At 46.0% G+C, this 26,673-nt stretch overlaps 1 protein-coding gene and 1 pseudogene across 3 annotated transcripts in view; one reads left to right on the top strand and one right to left on the bottom strand.

The window, feature by feature from the left end:
• Window positions 1-806: 806 nt before the first annotated feature.
• LOC309828038 (BOLA class I histocompatibility antigen, alpha chain BL3-7-like) overlaps window positions 807-26,673 on the bottom strand; it is a 48,261-nt gene continuing 22,394 nt past the window's right edge. The window contains exons 1-8 of one of the 2 annotated variants that reach the window (XM_082663086.1): window positions 4,220-4,357; window positions 3,622-3,891; window positions 3,145-3,420; window positions 2,249-2,524; window positions 2,023-2,130; window positions 1,555-1,587; window positions 1,367-1,414; window positions 807-1,203 (exon numbers count right to left, since the gene is read on the bottom strand). In XM_082663086.1, coding sequence (XP_082519212.1) covers window positions 1,199-1,203; window positions 1,367-1,414; window positions 1,555-1,587; window positions 2,023-2,130; window positions 2,249-2,524; window positions 3,145-3,420; window positions 3,622-3,891; window positions 4,220-4,283 — 1,080 coding nt within the window. In that variant the 5' untranslated portion in view covers window positions 4,284-4,357 and the 3' untranslated portion in view covers window positions 807-1,198. Of the gene's footprint in view, window positions 1,204-1,366; window positions 1,415-1,554; window positions 1,588-2,022; window positions 2,131-2,248; window positions 2,525-3,144; window positions 3,421-3,621; window positions 3,892-4,219; window positions 4,358-26,673 lie in introns of those variants that run through there. The other variant, XM_082663082.1, reaches the window with a different exon arrangement.
• Window positions 15,684-17,263, top strand: LOC309829065 (cysteine-rich protein 1-like; annotated as a pseudogene). The gene is made up of 4 exons: window positions 15,684-15,711; window positions 15,877-15,956; window positions 16,210-16,264; window positions 17,001-17,263. The product of its transcript is annotated as a cysteine-rich protein 1-like (transcript).

Here is a 26,673-nt window from a genome sequence, read left to right as displayed (position 1 = left end):
GCGTCCTATATTCCAACGCACCCTGACTCTGTTAGACTCTGCTTTCTAAATCCATCAGTTTGGATTGGAGTCAGCACTGGGCTTAGAAGATCTAAGGGCAGAAGAGGGGCCAGGCTGCAGAGAAGAGAGATCCAGCAAGAATTAAGTCAAGATGAGAGACTATTGGGTCCCTTCTGTTTGCTAATTCCAGAATCTGGTTCCTTTTAAAAGATGGGGAAAAGTTGGAAAGAAGAATCCAGCAGACATCTCTAGAAGGAGGGCAAGAGCTGGATGAGGCTGAAAATTGCTCTCTTGATACTGAGAATCCGGGGTGCAGGGCGCCCTTGGACTTGTGGGGACAAGACAGGCAAAATGACTCCAGCTGCTGTCAGAGATGCGGACACACAGAGAAGAATGAGACCAACCTCTGCACGTGAAAAACAAGTCATTATTCCAACGACAACAACAACTAAATAAGCAAAATATAAACACGCACGATAAAGACAGGGTCCGAGGATGGGAGCAAGGCCCGAGCCAAGGCTACCTGGTTACAGGAAGCCCTTGCTGCCCACAGTCCTGGAGACAGTACGAGGCCCAGCTGATTTATGAGCCTCTGAGATCACAGGTCCTGGTGGGACAAGGTTCTACTGAAGTGACGAGGACAAAGGAACAGAGCAGATGACCTGGCAGAGCAGTGACCCCATCAAAGCCCACGATGCAGTGAGCACGGAGTGGGCACAGGCCGCGTCCACACTCAGCTCACCGCCTCCTTCTGTCCCACCTGCATCAGACAGAGCACAGCAAGCACACAGATTCTGGAGGTTTCTCAGCACTTCCATTTATTTTCTCTCTCAAACTTTAGGAATCCTTTCCTTTATTATCCCATCAACGCCTCATGGCAGGAATTAGAAAAAACAAAATTCATATACAGATTTTATTTTCAACAGGCAAGTTAAGACATTATTATTCAGTGCACCACGAAGTTAAGACAGGGATGGAGGTGGCCCAGCCCTGCCTCTGCTGGAACAGGCAACTGGATCAGGGAAGAGAACGCAGGTCAGGGTGGGGAGGGGTCATGGTGGGCAGGGGTGGGCCAGTCTCCCCACTTCCTCACAAGGAACACAAACACATTCAGATGCAGCTGCAGAAAGAGGAGTCACGGGATCTGAAGCCACACAAGTAGGACGGTGCATCACTCAGTCCCCACGAGGCTGCTGCCTCACACTGTGAAAGAAAATAATCATGAACAAATTCAGGTCAGTCATGTAAGTGCTGACCTTCCCAACAGCCCCCCACATGCTCAAATGTCCCATTCAAGGATCCCCACCACCCGGGGCATCTCCTCCACCCCAACACCTCTCCCAGTCTAGGCCCTCCAGGGTCTCACCTTTAGGATCCGTGAGAGACACATCAGAGCCCTGAGCACTGTCACTGTCTGGGGGAGAACAAAACCAGGACGTGGTCAGAACCCACAGGAGAGAAACTAGAGAAGGAACTTTAGGAGGGTGAGCCCCCTAAGGCCTCCTGTCTGCACCCTCACAAGGGTCTCAGGAATCACAGCCCCTGCACACTTACTTGCAGCCTGAGCGTAGCTCCCTCCTTTTTCACCTGTAAGAAGAAAACATCACGTGAGAGGCCAGGGAGAAGACTGAGTTGTGAGGTCCTAGAGGAACCCCCTAGTCCTGGACCACAGAGAACTTTCCAGAACTGATGACCAAAACCCATGATAGGATCAGGAACACGAAGAAAGGAGATGTGCGGGGACTGGATCAACTTCTTCCCTCCTGGGGGTCCGTCCTCAGCAGGAACCTTCCCTCTCTGACCTTTAAGTGCTGGTAACCTGGTCCCCAACTGGAATTATGAAGGTGAAAAAACCTGTCTTTCATTTCCACACGTGCTGTACAAAAGGGTAAGTGCCAGTCTGCACACTGACAAGCAATGTCTCTGAATGGTGCTGCCCAATACACACGCAGGCAAGCTTCCACCTGGGCTTGAACCCCCCTGTGACACAAGAAAACTCAGATCCCTGCCCCCCTTCCCTACCTGAGTGCTTCTTCCTCCAGATCACAGCTCCAGCCACCACGGCTCCAGTGACCAAGAGAACCAGGCCAACAATGACGCCTATGATGGCGATGGTGGGCTGAGGAGGTTCTGTAGAGGAAAGGAAAGGGGCCCTGACCTCAGGCATGAATCGCGACCTTGCTGAACGTGTCCAGAAGAGCTCCTGCTTTATCTGAGAGGAAGCTCCACCCCACATGTCCCTCCTTACCCCATCTCACGGTGAGGGGCTCCTGAAGCCCCTCGTGCTGCACATGGCACGTGTATCTCTGCTCCTCTCCAGAAGGCACCACCAGGGCCGCCCACTTCTGGAAGGTTCCGTCCCCTGAAGGCCTGGTCTCCACAAGCTCCATGTCCTGGGTCTGATCCTCCCCATCACGCTGCCAGGTCAGTGAGATCTCCTTAGGGTAGAAGCCCAGGGCCCAGCACCTCAGGGTGACCTCACGGTCAGAGATGGGGTGGTGGGTCACGTGTGTCTTTGGAGGGTCTGAGGAGGAAGAATCAGAAAATTCACACTTAGTGTTACCTTCATGGGCCACTGAAGCAGCATCATGTGACCATCCTGAGAAGGAACAGCACAACAGGTTTGAAAAGCAGCAGCAAAAACACCAGACACCAGCCTGGACTCCGGGGTCTGGGAAAATCTTCCAGTCCTTGGAAAGTTCTATAATAAGGATGAAAGCCAAGGTAGGAGGCTCCATGTAAAGGGGAGAATACAGAGCAATGGTCCTGACTTTGGTGGAGGCTGAATGACTCAGAAAAGCTGGAGTCAGGCCTCCTAAGATGTTCTCAGGCTGAGAACAGGCTTGAGAGAGAAAGTCATGGTTCACAAGATGGGGGTCAGGGTCAAAGGGCGCCGCTGGTCAGTTATTTCAGGGCTGGTTTCCTGTTTCTTCCCCAAAGAGACTGGATTCCTTCACTGTCTTTCCGAGAAGTGAGGCCACCGGCGAGTCACTGTCTTGTACCGAATATGAAAACCTGGGCGGATTCCTCCCTCTCCCGACAAGAAGTTGGGGCAGTGTTCCCACAGGGACCCCATTTCCTCCCCTTGTGGGAAGCCAGCTCCAGCCCGAGGGGAGACCAGGGAGGCCCCGCGGCCCCTCGTACCAGCGCGCTGCAGCGTGTCCTTCCCGGTCCCCAGGTATTTGAGGAGCCCCTCCACGCAGGTGCCCTCCAGGTAGTTCCTGCGTTGCTCCGCAACACCAGCCGCCTCCCACTTGCCCTTGGTGATCTGAGCCGCCGCGTCGGCCGCGGTCCAGGAGCGCAGGTCCTCGTTCAGGGCGATGTAATCGGCGCCGTCGTAGGCGTCCTGTTTGTACCCGCGGAGGAGGCGACCGTCCGGCCCCACGTCGCAGCCGTACATCTGCTGGACGGTGTGAGACCCTGACCCCGCCCCGACCAGCCGCAGCGATTAAACCCAAACTGAAAATGAAACCGGGTAAAGTCCCGCCGTTTCCTCCCGAGTCGGGGGGCCGGGCGGGTCCCGCAATGTTGGGGTTGCCCTCGGACCCGGAGACTCGGGGCGACGCCGGCCCGTCCCTGGGGATGGGGGTCGTGACCCGGACCCGGGCCCGCGTCGCTCACCGGCCTTGCTCTGGTTGTAGTATTCGAGCGCGGTGTTCAGGTTCCCTCGGAAAATCTGTGCGGCGTCCTTGAAGTTCCGCGTCTCCCGATCCCAGTACGCCGGCCCCTCCTGCTCCACCCACGCCGCCCGCGGCTCACACCTCGGATTCGGGGCGTCGCTGTCGAACCGCACGAACTGCGTGTCGTCCACGTAGCCGACGGCGATGAAGCGGGGCTCCCCGCGGCCGGGCCGGGACACCCCGGTGTAGAAATACCTCAGGGAGTGGGAGCCTGGGGGCGGGGAGGGGTGAGACCCGGTCCGACCCTCCTCCCGGCGCGGGTCCCCGGGTCCGAGGTGACGGGGCCGGCAGGGGGGAGGGGGCGAGGGGCTCGTGAGACGGAAAAGGTGTGGAGGTCGGAGAAGGGCCGGCACCCCGGGGGGAGAGAAGAGGGGGCGGGAAGCAAGGGAGGGACAGGCGGGGACCGGGGTGAGGGGGCGGGTCTGTACCGGGTGGGGGGGGCAGAGGCGTGGCTCCTTCCCTGGGAGTCCTGACCCCCGACCCCCGGGGTCTCCTCGCTCCTCCCCGCAGAGGCCGTTCCCTCCCGACCCCGCACTCACCCGCCCAGCTCTCGGTCAGGGTCAGGGCCCCCGTGAGGAGCAGAAAGAGGCTTCCCGGCGCCATGACCCACAACTTCGGCGTCTGAGGAGAAACTGCGTGCGGCGAGTCGGTGGAGACTTTATAAGCGGGAACCGCGGGGACGCTGATTGGCTTCTCCAGAAACCGGACACGCAATGGGAGTGAGAAGTGGGGACGCGTCACGAGTGTCCAGGCAGGAGGGCCCGACACAGGTTGTGAGAGAGAAAGTGAAACTCCGGGAGACTGGGAATCCCCACCGCGGAGCGTCCCCGCCCCAGAGACCGCCTGACACCCTGAGAGCCTGAGAGCCTGCCCCTCCCGGGACCTGGGACTCTGCCTGATCCCTCCCCTCCTGCACCGAGAGCTCTTTGTCACAGTGTCTCCCTGAGTCCTGGCCCAGGGACTGTGTAGTCAGCGATTTTCACAACATTGTGGTCAGAATATTTATACAGTCTTACAAACTAGTGACGACCCCCCAGATAATTTTACGTGGATACTTCTATCGGTACTTTCCAAAGTAGAAATAATAAAGTTTAAAATTTTAAATTAATTTATTTAGAATAATATTAATAACCCATGATTTAATATGAAAAATAACTACTTCCCAAAATAAACACGGTAGTGGGAAAAGTGGAGCTTTTCAGATTTTTATATTTTTGCAAGTCTCTCTGTTTCTTGTCTGTCTCATTAGAAGACCCCTGGATGTTCATGTTTGCTTCTTCAATGAATCCGTTCTTTTGATTGAAGTCTATGAAAATAAACAGGCCCACACATATGTAGGAGTAGTATTTTCAAAAACCTTTTCAGACAGTCATGGATGTTAGTCTTTGATACAAAACGAAAACTACACAAGTGGTAGTTTCTCAAAGGTTATTTTCAAAGTGGACCTGAAACAATATTATTAACTATTTCCTATTCTGTTACGTTAAACTCCATAACCCTATTTTGCACATTGAATGTCTCTTGGACTAAGGTAAGATTTTAAAGAAGTAATACGTTGTTTCACTAAGTTATATAGATCTTCCAGTGTCATTCATTCGTTCAAGTAAACATTGTACTCCATGAAGAAGAGGGTAGTTCAGGTCACACAAATTATTTTCCTTGGGACATAGTACTTTGGAATGTAGCAGAAGGGCTTGATGGGTACTTCTCATGTCATCTTAGAAGGTACTTTTAAAATGTGGATTTAAGGGAGTTCCCTGGCCGTCCAGTGGTTAGGACTCAGAGCTGTCACTGCCATGGCCTGGGTTCAAGGGTTCAATCCCTGTTCAGGGAACTAAGATCCCACATGCTGTGGGACGTGGCCCCCAAAAAAGAAAAAGTGGATCTAAGGATGATTTAGGAAACAAAAGAATTTTAATGTATTTTTTAAAGTTTTTTTTAATGAGGTATAGTTGGTTTACAATGTTGTGTTAATTTCTGTTATACAGCAAAGAGATTCAGCTATACATGTGTATATACATTCTTTTTCATTTTCTTTTCCATTATAGCTTATTAAGGAAAGATAAAAATTTGTAATGCATCAACCAGAATGTTTTAAAGCAAACCTGCTTTTTTTTTTCTGCAAGTAAGTTGTGGTGAAAATAATTATATTGCAGTTTGCTACAGTAGTCTCCATCACTGCTAAGTTATACCTCAAAGCAAATGTCAACATAATGGAAAGTCAAATAATATCTTAGTAATGCTATGAAAGTAGGTTTCACCTCATGGATCTCATGAAAGGGTCTCAGTGACTTCAAGCGTTCCACAGATCACACTCTGAGAACTGCTGTTCGAATAAACCTGGGAAAATCTCCTAACTGACCCTTGCCTTTGCCTCCTGTTCGTTTTGGAGAATCCCTCTCCCTGAGCTGGACTCCCTGCCTCCCCACACTTAGCTGAGGGCCCTGCCCCCAGGGCTCCTCTAGGAGAGAACTTACCCCTTGGAAATTGATCCCAGAGAGTGTCTTCAGTCCGGGAAGGGAGGTAGGGGGACAGGTGTTTTCCGTTTGGACCTGGAAACAGTTTGTGCCTGAAGGTACCATACCCACTCATAACCTAGTTTGGTTTTTTACACACTAGCTAAATATGTAATCATATCCCAGACAGAAATCTGACATCATCTCTAAGAGAAATAATATTGGCCATTTCATGGGTCCAGTATATCTGACTTGAGGCCCAGAAAGCATGAAGAGCAGTCCTGTCCAATAGAATGTTCTGTGGTGAAGGAATTGTTCTATATCTGTACTGTCAAAATCAGGTAGCCACTAGCTACAGGTTGCTCTTTAGCACCTCAAAAGTGGTTACTGTGCTGAGCACCTTAATGTTATTTAGTTTAAATAACATTAAATATGTGGCTAGTAGCTAGCCTATTGGGCATTGCATATCTATAATGTTCTTAATTTCCAGTCTCTTCCCCCAAAAAGATACTGTGTGACTCATAAGTTGATGCATATTAAAATAACCTTCACATGGAAATCATGGATTTGTCTATGTGGGTCTTAGATATATCCTTAAAATGCAGCATGCGCAGAAAGTTTCATTAACATGTATTTTAACAACTAGAGTGTTCAGACATTAAGGACACCATGGTTTATAACCTTAAGGTCATATGTGTTCAAGACTGCCCATCGCTGGGCTAATTCTTGTCTTTATAACCTTGAGCTCTTGCTGTTCTTTTCATTAACCTGGTAAATATAAGCAGACACTGAAGTCTTCACTTAGCCTAAGAGAAAGTATTCACTGAACACAGCATATATCAAATACCTTGCAGGACCTGTACATACTTGTGAAATGATAAAGCAGGAGATGTAAACCTTAGAATCCACCAGCTTAGAATTCTTTACTGACTGCTCCTGCTATTCGTTCCTCCCAAATTCAGTCAGTTCTGTTTCTCTTCACCCTTGCACCCCTCTCTCCTAGACAAAAAAATACATGAATTTTTTACATTTGGGGAATGAAGAGTTGTATGATCCAAAGAAGAAAAACCACTAAAAAATGATAAATTTTCTCTATGTCAACCAGACATTCACAAAGATACTGACACATGCCCTTGTCAAACTCAAAGACAAAAACATTGACAAACAGGTTGCAATGTTTTTCGGCCAAAGACCACCAGAAGAAAGTCTGTGGGCAAACAAGTTGGATTTATTACTGGATGCAGCGAGGGAGATGACACACCATCGGGGACCACGGTGTCTTAGTGTGAGGTGTTAGAACATATACAGGATGTGGGCTCTGGTTGGGTGATTTGGAGGAGGGTGTATGGAGGAGGGGCTCACTCTAGATTGGGTGTTGTCAGGAAGTGGGGCCAATTCTGTGACTGGGCATGTCGGTGAATCTTCCCTGTAAGGAGGAAAGACTAGAGTGAGGATGCAGCTGTGATTGGAAAGAAGCCGTGGTCGCTGGTATCAGCACAGGGAGAGGTTTGATACATTGTGAGGTGCATAGTGTTGCCTTGTTTGGTCTGTGCTTGGAGAAAATGATGTTGTGGTCTTGTTTTGTCTCACTGTGTCATGGTCTCAGGTGTCCTTGTCTGATGTTGATGTTCTGTGAGGTGACATATGTCCAACAGGAAAAGAACACGGCTGCGTGGTGAGCACCAGCCCAGCTTCTGGCTACGCTGAGGCCTAAGGTAAACGTCAGACCAGCTTCTGATGTTGGAGGCTGCTTTGTCCTTCCTGAATTCAGTGTTTAAAATAACTAAATCCCAAACAAAACATAATTAAAGTGTATTAGAAAACAATTTGGAAAATAAGAAATGCAAATGTCAAACAAATATATAACAAATAAATGTAAAGAAAAATGCAAATGTGGAATAAGAAATGGGAATAAATTAAAATCTATCATCTTGTCAAAGATAATAGTATGAGGAGAGTATTGACAGGAATTTAGGGAGAATATACTGTCATAAAGATTGATGGGATTGAAAACTGGTCGAAAAATTTTAAAGGTCACTATGCAGAATGTCTCAATTTCATTATATTTACATTAAAAAAATTTATTTATTTTGTATTGGTGTATAGGTAATTTACAATGTTGCGGGGCGTTTTGTTTTTTTAGGTGTACAGCAACTTGACTCACTTATGCATAGACGTATATATGTCCTTTTTGGGTTCTCTTCCCATATAGGTTATCATAGAGTGTTGAGTAGGGTTCCTTGTGCTATACAGTGGGTCCTTGTTGATTATTTTATAAATAATAGTGTGTATATGTTCATCTCAACCTGCTCATTTTTCCCTGCCCACCACCTTTCCCTTTTGGCAACCGTAAGTTTCTTTTCTAAGTCTGTGAGGCTGTTTCTCTTTTGTAAAGAAGTTCATTTGTATCCATTTTTAGATTCCACCTGTAAGTGATATCATAGGATACTTGTCTTTTCCTGTTTCGCTTCCTTCCTTGTGGCTGGAAATGGCATTATTTCATCCTTTTTATGGCTGAGTAATATTCCATTGTGTATATGTATCCTATCTTCATTATGCATTCATCTGTCCTTATACACTTAGGTTGCTTCCATGTCTTGGCTATTGTACATAGTGCTGCCATGATCGTTGGGGTGCCCGTGTCTTTTAAAACCACGGTTTTCTCCGGATCTAGGCCCAGGATTGGGATTGCTGGGTCACATGGTACTTGTATGTTTACTTTTTTAATCAACCTCCATACTGTTCTCCCTAGTGGATGTAGCGATTTACATTCCCACCAACAGTGTAGGAGGGTTGCCTTCAATATTGTCTACATTATGACAGAAATTTCTCTTTCAGAAATTTATCCTGCGAAGATAATCACACATGTTCTCAAAAATATATATTCAAGGATGTTCTTGAATTGTGGTTTATAAAAGCAAAGAATGGAAACAAGCTAAATGCTATATTCATTGTAATGATGGTAACTATGAATAGAGGAACACTTAATAAGAATTAAAGCAATAATGCCATGTGATTTACATAGTGGGTCAAATTTATTCCTCAAAGCAAACCCACGAGGGGACTTCCCTGGTGGTCCAGAGGCTAAGACTCCAAGCTCCCAATGCAGGGGCCCAGGTTCGAACCCTGGTCAGGGAACTAGATCCCGCGTGCCGCAATGAAGACCTGGTGCAGCCAATAAATAAATAAATTAATTAATTAAAACGAAAAGCAAACCCATGAGGCACCCAACATGTGATGCCTTTGTATAGACACAGAGAGAGAGACTCAGAGAGAGGAGACACAGAAGTGGAGACTCAGAGAGGTTAAGGAGTGTATATTTCAAGGCCACTTTCAATCAGGATCTGGAGACACTGGAGAAAAAATGAAGAACAACAGTTAGGACCTGGGTGATATGCGACAGGCACTGTGGTGAGGGAGATGGACAGAAATGACAAAGATAAATGTAAATCACTACTGAGCTAAGTGCTGTGAGGAAGAAGTTCATGATATCATGAAAGTAGATAACCAAGAGGCCTGACAGCTCCCCTACCACTGTTAGCAATAATATTTGAAAGATGTGAAAGATATATGGTATATTAAACAAAAACAGAATTCTATACAATTATATAAAATCATAGAACCAAAAAAGGGCTCTGTGAAATTAAAAATAATGTCATAGAAGTGTATAATTCAGTAGATGAATTGAAAAATTACAGTCATACCCACAGTAAGTAATAGGAATAGAAAAGTAATGGCAAGGAGGAGAGAAGACCTGTAAGAATATTCCTCTATCAATCAAGAGATTCCAGCGAGTAAGCAATACAAGTTTCAAAAATAAGGGAGAGTAGGAAATAATAAAAAATTATTTTCAACGAAACCTCTCGGAGTTTACAGACAAAAATTTACATCTGGAATGGCCTAAGCAAACTCTTACTGCAGTAGATGAAAACAGACCAACACTAAGAAACATCACAGTGAAATTGCAGAAAGGATGGAAAAGAAGAGAGACCTTGAAAACTTCAAGAGGCAAAAAACATGGGCCTGGAGGCTAGAAGACAGTGAATCAACGCCTTCCGAATTCTAAGGAAAATAATCAGTATTTCCAACACAGAATTCTATATTGAGTCAAGATGAGAGTAAGTCCTAGGGTAGCCTAAGACATTTCAGAGTTACAATGTTTTCCTTTCCATGTTCCCTTCTTCAGGATACTGTTAGACAAAGTGCGGGGGAAATGATGGAGAAAACCAACAGCAGGGAAACATGGGATCCAGGCAACAGGGAAGCCTTGTAAAATTATACAGTAGGAGAGAGAGGCAGAGGGCTGCCCAGAATGAGGAGAAGGAGATCCGGGACGTCAGCCCTGCCCCAGGTGTGCAGGGAACCAGTCTCCGTGTGGCAGCACAGAGGGCTGTGGGAGAGTCTGTGCAAAGAGGTGAAGTTGGTGGAATATCCGATGTGCTTGAATGTATTCAGAAAGACTTAGATTCTGCACAGAGTTTTAGAATGATTTAAAATGAGTACAATATGGGGCTTCCCTGGTGATGAGGTGGTTAAGAATCCACCTGCCAGTTCAGGGGACAAGGGTTTGAGCCCTGGTCCGGGAAGATCCCACGTGCTGTGGAGCAACTAAGCCCGTGGGCCACAACTACTGAGCCCGCCTGCTGCAACCACTGAAGCCCGCACACCTAGAACCCATGCTCCGCAACAAGAGAAGCCACCACAATAAGCCCGCGCACAGCAACAAAGAGTAGCCCCGCTCGCTGCAATTAGAGAAAGCCCATATGCAGCAATGAAGACCCAAAGCAGGCAAATAAACTAAAAAAAAAAAAAAAAAAAAATGAGTACCACCAAAGTAAGACATTATTTATTCCAGCGAAATCTTAAATATCCATTCAAGAAAAGTGATCTTAGTCTACTAAATGCTCACTTGTGACTAGCATTTCTGTCATCATCATAAGGCAAATATTGCACAGCGAGCTAATCAAAATTACAAAACTGATAGATGTATAATTATAACTATTTTGGGAAGACAGGGGTGTGTGAAAGAAAAACCAATTAACTAAAGATGATACATAAAACTGAAAGCAAAGGAGTATTAAAGGCATGCTTTTTAGAGACATAGAAGAAACAATTAGAGAATCCGCTTAAGAACTAAAAGAGCTTCTCTCTGAGATTCAAGAGACAGGGGACATGGAAGATTGGGGACATCGGTCCAGATATCAAGTCTTATAGAAGTATTTTACTTTTTAAAACTATGTGCACATATCCATTAGCTAAAAATAAAAAGACAACCTAGTAGATGAGACAATGGCCTTTGGCCTTAGGAAGTGTTCTGTTAAGAAGAGTCATAGAAATGGTGCAGTAGTTGGGAGGAAACTGTACACAGAGTGGTGGATGTTTATGGGAGAATTTTGTTTTGATTTATTTATTTTTGTTTGATTAATTTTAATGGGAGGAATTGCAGCATGTTTGTAGGCAGGGATGAAGGAGCAGTAGAGAGTGGGGAACTGATGACACAGGGGAGGATGGAGTCGGATCCTGTACCCACGCTGAGGGGCAGCCTCAGACAGGAGGGGACCATCCATCATCACTGGTGGGAAGGTGAGATACAGGTGCAGATATGGGAATAGTGGAGGAGGAGGATGTAATTCTCACCCGAGTGATTTTTTTTTCTGAGTGAAAAAAAAATGCTCATCATTAAGAACAGGGAGTGAGGGATGAGTGGCGGGGTCTGAGGGAAAAGGAGGAAATGAGAAATCGCCCTCTCAGGGGTGTGAGAGTGAGCTGACTGGGCAATGGCGTCTGCAGAGTGCAGGGTGGGGGCCACTGAGGTCTGGGCTGTTCAGCTTAGAGAAATTTCCAGCTCTTGGGCAACAACAGGAGGATGTATAAGAAACGAAAGAAAAATGCAACAAAATATCTGCAAATGTGAGGATTACATTCTTTTTACTTTGTCATTTACCACTTTCGACACTTTATTACTTACTTTACAGTGAACATACATTATATCCTATATTATACGTTACACATATACATCATAATAAGAATTCAAAAGCTTTGTTTAAATTTTTAAAAGGAAGGCAAGTGGGCAGAAAAAGTGAAGAGCTGTGGGCCCAGAGCTGGACGTGCTGGGCTCCGTGCCTGAGCTCTGGGCAGTGAACTCACACAGCCTTTTCTCCTTTTCTCAGGACTGTGTTTTCTTTGGAGGGCAAGCAGGATTTTTCCCTTCTTTTTTCAGTGTGGTCACTTATTAGGACCTTGTCACCTCTTTGATGCTTCTAAGATAGTTTTTATATTTTACATGGCATTTTCAGCTATTTTCAGTGAGCAGAATTCTCCCTACAATCCAGCCCATCTTCTCCAGTAATGGAATTTCTGTGGCAGAATAGCTCAGTTAAAAGACTTTGGGTGCCAAAGTAGGGAATGTGTTTCCTAATGCATGATCTGAAGAGGATGTGTCAGGTGTTTTACAAGTGCAAGGGATTTTAATGTAATTTTTGAAAGCATATTTACCTACACAGAAGGGGACTGAAAAGGTACTCACGGGTATACAAAATAAATAATTCACGTTCTCCCTCTCGTCCCCCATTTGCCCAAGTCCTCTACTTGGAAACCACTGCGGCTGGCAATTTCTCATTTTCCTTCTCCCCAAATATATCTCTGCATTTATGAATACTCTTATGTCAGTGAAAGAGCTCAGGCCACAGACTGGGAGAAATTATTTGCAAATTCACATATCTGATGGAGGACTTGTTTTAGAATATACATAGAATGCTTAAACTCAATAATATGAAAACAATTAAAAAATGAAGGAAAGTCTGAACAGACACCTCTTCAAGAAGATCTATCCATGGAACTGCATATGAAAAGATGCTCAACATCATATATTATTAGGAAATGTAAATTTTAAAAAATGATGTATCATCACACCTATTAGAATAGCTAGAATCCAAGAACTGGTGATACCAAGTGCTGTCCAGGATGTGGAGCGACGGAAACCCTCACTCACTGGGGCAGGAATACGAAGCAGCACAGCCCCTAGAAATGATGGTCAGCAGTTTCTTATAAAGCTGCACATAGACCCTCCATCCAGTCTACTGAGCGCTCTAGTCCTCATGCAACTCATCTGAAAACTTATATATGCACAAACCCCTGCACACCAAAGTTTATAGCAGAGCGCCCCTCAAGTGTGGGCTGCACGTAGTGACTTCCTTCTAAAGGCTACAGTACGGAAAGTAGGGAAGTAAAAATAAAAGTTCACATGGAAAAACCTGGGAAATGTACCTTCGCTAGGTGATAAGGTGAACTTATTACTGATTATCAAGTGAAGAGTATACACCCTTGTTGTGTGGAGAATGTCACTTCATCTCTGTCGTCTTCTTCCCCAAAATACTTTGCCCCAGTCAACCAACTTGAATAGAGGGACATTCTACAGTATCCCTGAGCAGTACTCAAAAACATCAAGGTCATCAAACACAAGGGACCTCTGAGAGACTGTCAGCCACAGGAGCCTGAAGGAGACATGATTGGGACTTAACACAATGTGTCTTTGATAGGATCGTAGATCAGGAAAAGGAAAAACGAATGAAGTCCAAATAAATTCTGGAGTTTAGTAATAATGTATCAACATTGCTTCATTAGCTGTGACAAATGTATGATGGTGATATAAGATATTACCACAGGGAGACTGACCGTGGGATTTACAGGAACTCTCTACTAACTCTGCTACTGTTTTTGTGAATCTCAAACTACACTGAAATGAAAAAAAAAAAAGAGAATATCTGCCAGAAACGAACAGGGAGTGAAATAATAATCGACTTTGAGTTTTCCAGAGTGTTTTCATCAATGAGCTGGAGAGATGGGTTGTGGAGAGGAAAGATGGAAACCTCAGACACAAGGCAGGGCTCCAGGGCTCTCCTCCCCTCTAATCCCCGCCGCATCCCCGAGCCCGACCCCAGAGCTGCTCAGGCAGCATCTTCATCCCCCCATTGCTGACCAGCCTCCAGGGCAGCCATCTCTGTCGGACTCAGACCACAGCCCATTCTCTCCCTTCCCTGTGCTGAATAGGAGAGGGCGGAGTGGTGGCGCCCCCGGGAGCTGGCCACAGTTGCTGATGACAGGAGACCTGAGCTCCCCTTTGACCCCCTTACAAAAGACCTGCCCAGGGTTTCCTTGGGCTCCTAGCAGTGGGTCAGTGCTGCGCACACAAGTTGGAGTTCATCCAGTGTCAAGTTCAAAGTCTGAACTGTTACCCAGAATACATGCTGACACGGACCTTTTTCTCCCCATCAAACCACCAAGGACTAAGGCCTCAGGGAGGATCAGATTTCAAGGCCATTAACAGCTGGTTCCCAAGTCCAGGGTGGACCCCACAAACAGACTGGGTGTCCTCAGTCTCCAGGGGTGGGACCTTGAACCCCAAGTCCTTGTCACTTCTTGCAGCTGCTGACAGGGTTATAGACTCTTCCTCTAGGGAATCAACTCTGGAACCTCCATCCCTAGAATGGGGTAGAAGGGGGGAGGGGGAGGGGGAGGAGATCCCCTAAGATATCTGCCTATGAAGATGGGGAGGCTCCTGGAGAAGTGAGGAGAGGAAGGAAACAGTGACATTAGGGGATGGAGGCCAACAGGAGCGGAGGGGGAGGAATGAGTGGGGAGGGGGCAGGGCGGCTCACTCAGTGGACACGTGTGCGGGGAGGGTGGGGTCTGTGTGGGGAGAGGCTCAGGGGCTTCTGGCCTGGGCGCTGGTAGAGGCTCTGTTTTTCACCTGGATGATAAGTACACAGGTGTCAGCTCTCTATTTTGCTGGTAAACTATGCTTAAGTTTTCGGTGTTTTCCTGTCCTTACAGGTATGGTATAACTCAAATACACCTGGAAGAAAGAGAAAAGAGAAAAGGAGAGAGGGGAGGTGGTTAAAGGAATTCCTCTCTTCCAGAGAAATAGCCTCACCCCCAGTCCTCACTCCACCCTACACACACATGGTGCTGGGGGCAGCAGGGAGACTCAAGGAAGGGAGAGTCCATCCCAGCTCACAGCCCGGGGCTACCTGGACATCGTCTCCCTGTGAGCTGAGACAGCGGTGACCACCGTGCCAAAAAGACTGGCTAAAGACCTTTGGAAAAAGACGGGCCCAGCTGGTGGAGGTGGAGAGCAGAGGACAGGAGAGCAGAGGACAGGTCATGGAGTGGAGCCTGGAGACCACAGTGGGACAAGGAGATCAGCCATGAGTCTGGGCCGGGGGTCCCCCTAACATTTCCCTGAGACACAAAAACCACCTCCCCCCTCCCCAGACCTACAGGACCCAGGCGTCCCAACACCGTACCCAAGGACACCAAGCATGGCCCCTCCTGTCCAGGCATGAAATCCGCCACCGTTTGAAGCCTCAAGGGTCCTCTCCTCTCCTCCCCAGTCCCGAGAGCCCAGGACACCCCAGTGTCCTGCCTCTTCTTCCCCTCCGTGGACCTAATAATAGACAGGGACCTGCTGTCTGGATCCCTCCAGCCACTTCCCAGCCTGAATTTAAAGGCTCTGTGGTCCTGGACTCAGATCTAATTTCTGGCGCTGATGTTGACCCAGGACTTCGGGGTCAGGGGTAGGGGAGGCTCCCCAGGGCCCCACAGGCTGCAGCTGAGCCAGGCTTCCAGCTGAACAGGATCGGCAGATTCTGGACATAAAACTGCGACCTGGAGGAGACACATCAGCCACACGGAGGAGTGAAAAGCTGCCTTTGTCTCTCCCCCCTTCCATCTGCAACCAGGAAACATCCACGACACACCACAGGTGACTCTGCCCAACACACCAGGACTCCGGAGAATGCCACCCAGTGTGCATGGAAAGGTGGGTGGGCTGGGACACAGAGACGAGGCAGAACCGAGGGAAGAGCAGAGGCGGAGCCTGCGATCCTGTTCTCCACCTGCAGCCACTGAGCTGGAAGCCCCAGAACACCCAGTAGCAGCCGCAACAGGACACAGGAATCCAGCCTTCCAGCCTCAGCAGTGCCCAGGGCCCCAGGTAACTAGGCAGCAGCAGAAGTGGGTCCTGGGGCCCCAGCCACCAGCCCCTGAGACGCCCATGACTTTGGCCCCTCCAGCCACCCACTGGCAGCAGCAGAGCCGGAGAACCTTACAGCACGGGACATGGCAGAGGTGCCTGCACCACCCCAGCTACCCACGCCCCCCTCTTCCCCCGTGGTTCAGGGGATCCCGGACACGAGGGAAGAGCCCACTATCCCAGGTCACAGGCAGTGATGCCAGTGGCACAGGCAGCAACAAGGCAGCAAAATCCCTGGAGGCACAAGAAGCAATAAGAGGGCATGGGACCACACCCCTGATGGGGGTGGAAAGTGCCAACTCTCCCAAGCAGGTAACGCAGGTAGTAGAACCCCAAACCTGTGCTCTAGCGCCACCTCCTGGAAGAGAAGCGAAAAGCCTCTGCTCTCTAATTTGTTGAATGGTTAGAATGAAGCAGAAAAGTGCTCCCCACTTCACCAGTGCTGGCAGAGGAACAGCACAGCAAGCACACGAAGAACCACAGTAACACTGCATCACGAAAAGTAAAGGACAGTTCTCCAGAAACCAAACTTAAGGTCATGGAATACTGTGACATAACTGATAGAGATTTCAAAACAGCTCATGAGGAAACGCCACAAGCGACAAGAAAATTCAGAAAGGCAGTATAACGAGCTCAGGAATACTATGAACGAACAGAAGGAATACTTTACCAAAGAGATTGAAACGCTAAGCAAAACTATATAATTTCAGTGTACTTATGTGGCGCACTTTCTTTAAATTGATACCTAAATATTTTATCCTGATGCTATTATAAATTGAATTTAAACGTATTCGTTTTCCGAGTCCCGCGCTCCGGTGTGCTCCCGCCCAGCCACCCGCCCCGGACCCGGCGCCACCGTGCCCAAGTGCCCCAAGTGTGACAGGGAGGTGTACTTGGCTGAGCGGATGACGTCCTGGGGAAGGACTGGCATGGCCTTGCCTGAAGTGTGAGAAATGTGGAAAGACGCTGACCTCAGGGGGAGGGGACACACTGAGCATGAAGGCAAGCCCTACTGCAACCAACCCTGCTACTGGGCCATGTTCGGACCCAGAGGCTTTGGGCGCGGTGGAGCGGAGAGTCACACTTTCAAGTAAACCCAGGTTTTGGAGACCCCATCCCCGGCTGCCCCCGGGGCCGCGGCCCTCCAGGCCGATGGCGGGCCTTCTCCACAGGCACCTGGGGCTGTCCTGTAGACCCCCATGCCCTCAATAAACCCGTACACTTGGAAGAAAACAAATTCATTCATTTTCCTAATTTTATATTTCTGGCACAGAACTCTTAAAATCCTTCGAATCTCCTAAGTGATGAGAGCCACAGAGGTGTGTTTTGTTATGTTAAAGGTTGGCTTTTGGACTGAACCTAAGGATGGGGGCTGGTTACCAGGAGAAGCAACCATGTTAATAGGCAGTTGGAATTTCCGGTACCACCGCATCCCCCACGTCCTGGGAGCTGAGAGGGGCTGGCGGTTTCAGCTACTGCAATGGCCCATGATGTAATCAATCGTGCCTATTTAATGAAGCCTCCATAACACCCCAAAATGATGAGGTTCAGAGAGCCTCCACGCTGGTGAATACACGGAGATTTGGGGAGAGTGTCCCAATCGGAGAGGACACGGAAGCTCCACACACTTCCCACACACTTGCCCTTTGTGTCTCCTCCGTCTGGCTGTTCCAGAGTTACACCCAGTAGTCAAGTAAGGAAAGTGTTCCTGTGAGTTCCGTGAGCCGCTCTAGCAAATTAATCAAACCCGAGTGGGGGATCATTAGAACATCCAATCTGTAGCCAGTCGGTCAGAAAGACAGGTGACAACCTGGACTCGAGATTGGCATCTTAAGGAGGGGGCGGGCGTGCAGGACTGAGCACTAACCTGTGGGGTCTGACGGTGCCCGCGGTAGAGTCAGAGTTGAGTGAATGGGGTCGCAGGGGAAATCCAAACATGGGAATATTGTAATCTGATGATCGCAATATTAATGGTAAGGAAAGAAGGACGGGAGGGTGGGAGAAAAAGCCTGGGTTTTGCCTGCGATCATCTGTCTCCTGCTACACAGAATGGCCAGCCTGGGAGAGATGGGAGAGCTCCAGAAAAGGGAAGGAAACAATAGTTTTACCCACTGTAATCTTATACCTTCCCCCAAGGAGCTGAAATAGACACTTTGATTTCACTCCTCCCTTCCTAGAGTTTTAGACAAAGTTTCAACTAAGTAATTGGTGTCGACCTGTGCAGGTGTACCGCATTTTATTGCATTTTGAAGATACTGCATTTTTTACTAATTGAAGGTTTGTGCCAACCCTGCAGTGAGCAAGTCATCAGCGCCACTTTTCCAACAGCATTTGCTCACTTCATGTCTCTGTGTGTTGGGCTGCACCCCGCAGGCCTACAAGGCCTGTGCTTGCCCAGCTTCAAGACAGAAGAAAGGCTCGGAGTCAGCAACAAAGGCATCAGTGGTGTAATGGATGGGGAAGCTCACACGTCTGAAGCAAGATCCTGGAGCGACACCCGGCCGTGTGCGGGGGCCAGGGGGTATATTACCAGTTATAGGGGAATTGACATCAGGTGGGCTCATTAGTTACCAGGGAAACCAGTAGAGGGCACACCCCTCACATCCTCCCTGATAAGAACAATCACCAGCTAGGGCTAGGGGCAAGTATGTAGCAGGTCAGTCATGTGTAGGTGGAGCAGGCCTTGGTGGGACAGGGGATGTACAAGAGAACAGGAGAACAGCCGTCCTGAGTGGCCTGACCATACACTGTATCAGAGTTTGGTAATTCTCACAATATTTCAAACTTTTCATTATTATTATATTTATTATGCTGGTCTGTGATCAGTGATCTTTGATGTTATTATTGTAATTGTTTGAGGGCACCAGGAACCACTCCCATAGAAGACAACAAACTTATGGATAAATCTGTGTGTGTTCTGACTGCTCCACCGACCAGACGTTCCCTCATCTCTCTCCCTCTCCTCAGGCCCCCCGATTCCCTGAGACACAACAACATGGAAATTAAGCCAATTAAAAACCGTGCAATGGCTTCTAAATGATCAAGTGAAAGGAGAGTAGCACATGTTTCACTTTAAATCAAAAGCTAGAAATGATTAAGCTTAGTGAGGAAGGCATGTCAAAAGCCTAGATAGGCTGAACGCTAGGCCTCTTGCACCAAACAGTTAGGCAAGTTGTGAAAGCAAAGGAGCAGTTCTTGAAGAAAATAAATAGTGCTACTCCAGTGAGCACACGAATGGTGAGAATGCAAAACAGCCTTATCGCTGATATGGAGAAAGTTTTAGTGTTCTGAATAGAAGATCAAACCACCCACAGCATTCTCTTCAGCCAAATTCCAAACCACAGCAAGGCCCTAACTCTCTTCAATTCTATGAAGGCCGAGAAGGTGAGGAGCTGCAGAAGAAAAGTTTAAAGCTAGCAGAGGTTGGTTCATGAGGTTTAAGGAAAGAAGCCGTCTCTGTAACATGGAAATGCGAGGTGAAGCAGCACGTGCTGACGTAGAAGCTGCAGCAAGTTATCCAGAAGGTCTAGCTAAGACCATTATTAAGGCAGCTACACTAAATAACAAATTTTCTGTATAGATGAAACAGCCTTCTATTGGAAGAAGATGCCATCTAGGACTTCCATAGCTAGAGAGGAGAAGTCAATACCTGGCTTCAAAACTTCAAAGGCCAGGCTGACTCTCTTGTTAGGGGCTAATGCAGCTGGTGACTTAAACTTGAAGCCAGTGCTTATTTTCCATTCCTCAAATCGCAGGCCCTTTAAGGTTTATGCTAAATCTACTCTGCCTGTGATCTGTAAATAGAACAACAAAGCCTAGATGAGAGTACATCTGTTTACAACATGGTGGACTAAAGGTTGTCAGCCCACTATTGAAACTTACTGCTCAGAAAAAGATTCCTATCAAAATATTACTGCTCATTGATGATGCACTTGGTCCCCCAAGAGCTCTGATGGAGATACACAATGAGACTTTCCCTTCTCTCCTGCTTTCGCTGGTTGCTCATGGACCAATGACATGGTCTTAGGTATGTTGAGTCGTGCTGATAAGGGCAACATCCCAGGGACAGCAGAAAACAAAGGTCAAGGAGACCTGGATGCTTGGACATCCTCGTGGTGCAGAGCCACCCTAGCAGCCCTGGAACTGCCTGCCTCACTGTCATGGGAGCCACACACTAGCTTCCATCCTGTGAGACCACTGTTTTTTGGGTTTCTGCTGCACATACTGAATTAATACATATCGAGAGAGTAGGACTTCCCAGGAGTGTGTGGCCATGGTGGTCTGTTCTGGAGATGAGCAGAGATATATTTCGTGTCACCTCTGTGGGCTCTTGGGACATTACTGTGAGTTAGAGAAAGGGAGAACTGGGCCAGAGGGGGCAGCACAGGGAGATTGGAGATTGTTACCCTCCTCATCTTTCTAGCCATGGGGTCTGGCCTAGGGAAGTGTTTGGGTCACCGGGTGTCAGATTTGGCAGTCCTTGTTTCTTCACTTCCTGTCCTCCTTGCGGACCAGACCTCCTGCTCATCCTACCTAGGACCAGAATCACTGCTGGTCACCTCCTCATCACCCTGTCTGATGAGAGGGACTGTGGAGGTGGAAATCTAGAGGATTAACCCCTCAGGTAGAAAAGGAGTGCAGGGTCATTCCGCCTCAGATTCCGTGAGTAGTGTGTGCTTCCCCCAACTGGTTTGAACAGCTGACCTCATTCCCTGTGCCCTGGTGATCATAAAATTCTATCACTTCACTGTATTCTCTTTATTACAAATGAGTCACTAGGTCCAGCTTATACTCCAAAGGTGGGAATTACACAAGTGCATGAACACCAGGAGATGGGAATCACATCTTAGAAGTGTGCTCACCACAAGGGGGACTCTGGCAACCACCTGAAAGTGTGGCATCTCACAGGGCTGTAGCCAGGAGTGCAGAGATCAGAGCTGAGGTCCAAGGGATTTTGTGTTCATCCCACAGGAATACAGGACAAAATTATGATGCCAGAAAGGTAGCCCAGTCTTCTAGGTAATTTGGGGAATGGAAGAGGCAAAAGGCTAGGTAGAAATATAAAGGAGAGGAAATAAAAGGACACCCAGCAGTTCTAATAGTTAATGTTCTCACTTATTTTCTTATGTTTCTGAGAATTTGCAAAAGTCATTTTGTTTAATCGTTACATGGTTTAATAATCAGCATGACCTTAAATAACTTAGGAAATATAATGAACCGAGGGATGAGGAAATCACATGACTCAGGCCTGACAAGTCAGATTACCACGTTGTACCACATCCACCTAGCAACAGGGACTGGTCCAAGGGTAGTCTTTCCTCTCCAGTACTTTATGTATGGTCAGTGTGAGAAAGATGTTTATCTTTCTGCTAAAGTTGTGAAAGTGGGTAATGTGAGGGGCTTAGAGATCATATTGTCTGTCTTCCCCAGGAACAGTGAAAGAGAAGAGAAATTGAGGTCTGATGACAAGTTTGAGTCTCCGGGTCCAATCATGTATCTAACTGGCCTCACCCCCGGCCTTCCCTGGTAAATCAACATGTTAAACCTCTTTTGCCAAAGATAGATTAATTCGACTTTTGTTAACTTGTAAGTGAAAGAGTCCTCTCACAAGAAGGCAGACTTTTCTGTGATGCTGGATATTTAGATAACACTCGTTCACATATTATTAAGACTTTATTTTTATAGAGTAGTTTTTTTTGTTTTTTGTTTTTTTTTTTTGCGGTACACGGACCTCTCACTGTTGTGGCCTCTCCCACTGCGGAGCACAGGCTCCAGGCGCGCAGGCTCCGCGGCCATGACTCACGGGCCCAGTCGCTCCGCGGCATGTGGGATCCTCCCGGACCGGGGCACGAACCCGTGTCCCCTGCATCGGCAGGCAGACTCTCAACCACTGCGCCACCAGGGAAGCCCTTGTAGAGTAGTTTTAAGTGCACAGCAAGATTGAGGGGGATATACAGAGATTTCCCATATACTCCCTGCCCCCATACATGCATAGCATGCCCCATTATCAATGTCCCCTGCAGAGTGGTGCGTTTGTACCGCTGATGAACCTACACTGACACATCATCATCACCCACAGTCCGTAGTTTATATTATGATTCACTCTTGGAACTCTACATTCTGTGGGTTTGGACAAATGTATAGGAACATGTGTCCATTATTATAGTATCAGACAGAGTGTTTCACTACCCTAAAAATCCTCTATTTTCTGCCTACTTATTCCTCCCCTCACTCCCCAACCCCTGGCAACACATCTTTTTACTGTCTCCAGAGTTTTGCCTTTTCCACAATGTCATATGCTTGGAATCATACAGTATATAGATTTTTCAGATTGGCTTCTTTCACATGGTAGTATGCATTTAAGGTTCCTCCAAGTCTTTACAAGTCTTGCTAGTTCATTTCTTTTTGACACTGCATAATATCCCATTGTCTGGATGTACCACAGTTTATTTATCCCTTCACCTACCGATGGATGTCTGAGTTGCTTCCGAGTTTTGACAATTATGAATAAAAGTGCTATAAATATTCATATGCAGATTTTTGTGTAGACAGGTTTTTAACTCCTTTAGGTAAATACCAAGGAACACAACCGCTGGATTGTCTGCTGGATTGTCTGGTAAGAGTACATGTATTTAGTTTTGTAAAAAACTGCCAAACCGTCTTCCAAAGTAGCTGTACCATTTTGCCTTCCCACCAGCAATGAATGAGAGTTCTTGTTATTCCACATCCTCTCCAGCATTTGGTCTTCTTAGTGTTCTGGATTTTGGCCATTCCAATGCGTGCGTAGTAGTATCTCATTGTTTTAATATGCATTTCCATGATGACATAAAATGGGAACATCTTTTCATATGCTTATGTGCCATGTGTATATCTTCTTTGGTAAGGTGTCTATTAAGGTCTTTGGTACTTTTTTTGTTTTTTGGCTGCATTTGGGTCTTCATTGCTGCGCGCAAGCTTTCCTCTAGTTGTGGCGAGCGGGGGCTACTCTTTGTTGCAGTGCGTGGGCTCCTCATTGCAGTGGCTTCTCTTGTTGTGGAGCACGGGCTCTAGGCACACGGGCTTCAGTAGTTGCAGCACGTGGGCTCAGTAGTTGTGGCTCACGGGCTCTAGAGTGCACGCTCAATAGATGTGGCGCACGGGCTTAGTTGCTCCGTGGCATGTGGAATCTTCCCGGCCCAGGGATTGAACCCGTGTTCTCTTCATTGGCAGGCGGATTCTTAACCACTGTGCCACCAGGGAAGTCCCTTTGGCCCATTTTTAAATGAGACTGTTTTCTTATTGTTGAGGTGTAAGTGTTCTTTGCCTATTTTGAATAAGAGTTCTTTAACAGATGCGTCTTTTGCAAATTTTTCTCCCAGTCTGTGTCTTGTCTTCTCATTCTCTTGACATTGCCTTTCTGTGAGCAGATATTTTTCATTTCAATGAAGTCCAGCTTATCACTTGTTTCTTTTATGGATTGTGCCTTTGGTGTTTTGTCTAAAAAGTCACTGCCATACTCTAGGTAATCTAGGTTTCTTCCTATGTTACTTCTAGGTGTTTTACACTTTTGCATTTTACCTTTAGGTCTGTGGTCCATTTTGATTTAAATTTTGTGAAGGGTGTAAGGTCTACATCTAGATTCTGTTTTTTTTTTTCGCATGTGCACGTCCAGTTGTCCCAGCCCCATTTTTCGTTTTAACATCTTTATTGGAGTATAATTGCTTTACAGTGGTGTGTTAGTTTCTGCAGTATAACAAAGTGAATCAGCTATATGTATACATATATCCCCATATCTCCTCCCTCGAGCTTACCTCTGGGCTTTCTGTCTTGTTCCGTTGATCTGTGTTTGTGTTTGTGCCAGTACCATATTGTCTTGATTACTGTAGCTTTGTAGTATAGTCTGAAGTCAGGGGGTCTGATTCCTCCAGCTCCGTTTTTTCCCCTCAAGTCTGCTTTGGCTATTGGGGGTCTTTTGTGTCTCCATACAAATTTTAAGATGTTTTGCTCTAGTTCTGTAAAAAATGCCACTGGTAATTTGATAGGGATTGCATTGAATCTGTAGATTGCTTTGGGTAGTATAGTCATTTTCACAATATTGATTCTTCCAATTCAAGAACATGGTATTTCTCTCCATCTGTTGCCATCATCTTTAATTTCTTTCATCAGTGTTTTATAGTTTTCTGCATACATGTCTCTTGTCTCCCTAGGTAGGTATATTCCTAGGTATTTTATTCTTTTTGTTGCAATGGTAAATGGGAGTGTTTCCTTAATTTCTCTTTCAGATTTTTCATCAGTATTGTATAGGAATGCAAGAGATTTCTGTGTATTAATTTTGTATCCTGTAACTTTACCAAATTCATTAATTAGCTCTAGTAGTTTTCTGGTGGCATCTTTAGGATTCTCTATGTATAGTATCCTGTCATCTGCAAACAGTGACAGTTTTACTTCTTCTTTTCCAATTTGTATTCCTTTTTCTTCTCTGATTGCCGGGGCTAGGACTTCCAAAACTATGTTGAATAATACTGGTGAGAGTGGACATCCTTGTCTTTTTCCTGATCTTAGAGGAAATGCTCTCAGGTTTTCACCATTGAGAATGATGTTTCCTGTGGGTTTGTTGTATATGGTCTTTATTATGTTGAGGTAGGTTCCCTCTATGCCCACTTTCTGGAGAGTTTTTATCATAAAGGGTGTTGTGTTGAATTTTGTCAAAAGCTTTTTCTGCATCTATTGAGATGATCGTATGGTTATTATTCTTCAATTTGTTTATTATGGTGTGTCACATTGATTGATTTCATGTATTGAAGAATCCTTGCATCCCTGGGATAAATCCCACTTGATCATGGTGTATGATCCTTTTAATGTGTTGTTGGATTCTGTTTGCTAGTATTTTGTTGAGGATTTTTGCATCTATATTCATCAGTGATATTGGCCTGTAATATTCTTTTTTTGTAGTATCTTTGTCTAGTTTTGCTATCAGGGTGATGGTGGCCTCACAGAATGAGTGTGGAAGTGCATCTTCCTCCACAATTTTTTGGAAGAGTTTGAGAAGGATGAGTGTTAGCTCTTCTCTAAATTTTTGATAGAATTCACCTGGGAAGCCATCTGGGTCCTGGGCTTTTGTTTGTTGGAAGACTTTTAATCACAGTTTCAATTTCCTTACTTGTGATTGGTCTGTTCATATTTTCTATTTCTTCCTAGTTCAGTCTTGGAAGGTTATACCTTTCTAAGAATTTGTCCATTTCTTCCAGGTTGTCCATTTTATTGGCATAGAGTTGCTTGTAGTAGTCTCCTAGGATGCTTTATATTTCTGCAGTGTCTGTTGTAGCTTCTCCTTTTTCATTTCTAATGTTATTGGTGTGAGTCCTCTCCCTCTTTTTCTTCATGAGTCTGGCTAATGGTTTATTGATTTTGTTTATCTTCTCAAAGAACCAGCTTTTAGTTTTATCGATCTTTGCTATTCTTTTATTTTTTTCTATTTCATTTATTTCTGCTCTGATCTTTATGATTTCTTTCCTTCTGCTAACTTTGGGTTTTGTTTGTTCTTCTTTCTCTAGTTCCTTTAGGTGTAAGTTTAGATTATTTATTTGAGATTTTTATTGTTTCTTGAGTTAGGCTTGTATAGCTATAAACTTCCCTCTTAGAACTGCTTTTGCTGCATCCCATAGGTTTTGGATTGTCGTGTTTTAATTGTCATTTGTCTCTAGGTATTTTTTGATGTCCTCTTTGATTTCTTCAGTGATCTCTTGGTTATTTAGCAATGTAGTGTTTAGCCTCCATGTGTTTGTGTCTTTTACATTTTTTCCCCTGTAATTCATTTCTAATCTCATAGTGTTGTGGTCAGAAAAGATGCTTGATATGCTTTCAATTTTCTTAAATTTACTGAGGCTTGATTTGTGACCCAAGATGTGATCTATCCTGGAGAATGTTCCGTGAGCACTTGAGAAGAAAGTGTAATCTGTTGTTTTTGCATGGAATGTCCTATAAATATCAATTAAATCTAACTGGTCTATTGTGTCATTTAAAGCTTGTGTTTCCTTATTTATTTTCATTTTGGATGATATGTCCATTGGTGTAAGTGAGGTGTTAAAGTCCCCCACTATTGTGTTACTGTCGACTTCCTCTCTTACAGCTGTTAGCAGTGGCCTTATTTATTGAGGTGCTCTTATGTTGGGTGCATATATATTTATAATTGTTATATCTTCTTCTTTGATTGATCCCTTGATCATGATGTAGTGTCCTTCCTTGTCTCTTGTAACATTCTTTATTTTAAAGTCTATTTTATCTGATATGAATATTGCTACTCCAGCTTTCTTTTGATTTCCATTTGCATGGAATATCTTTTTTCCATCCCCTCGCTTTCAGTCTGTATGTGTCCCTAGTTCTGAAGTGGGTCTCTTGTAGACAACATATATGTGTTCTTGTTTTTGTATCCATTCAGCAAGCCTGTGTCTTTTGGTTGGAGCATTTAATCCATTCACGTTTAAGGCAATTATTGACTTGTATGTTCCTATGGCGATTTTCTTAA

The sequence above is a fragment of the Grampus griseus genome (assembly GCF_964374135.1).
Source record: "Grampus griseus genome assembly, chromosome: 10".
NCBI classification, from domain to species: Eukaryota; Metazoa; Chordata; class Mammalia; order Artiodactyla; family Delphinidae; genus Grampus; species Grampus griseus.
This window is presented reverse-complemented; position numbering and strand designations above follow the sequence as displayed.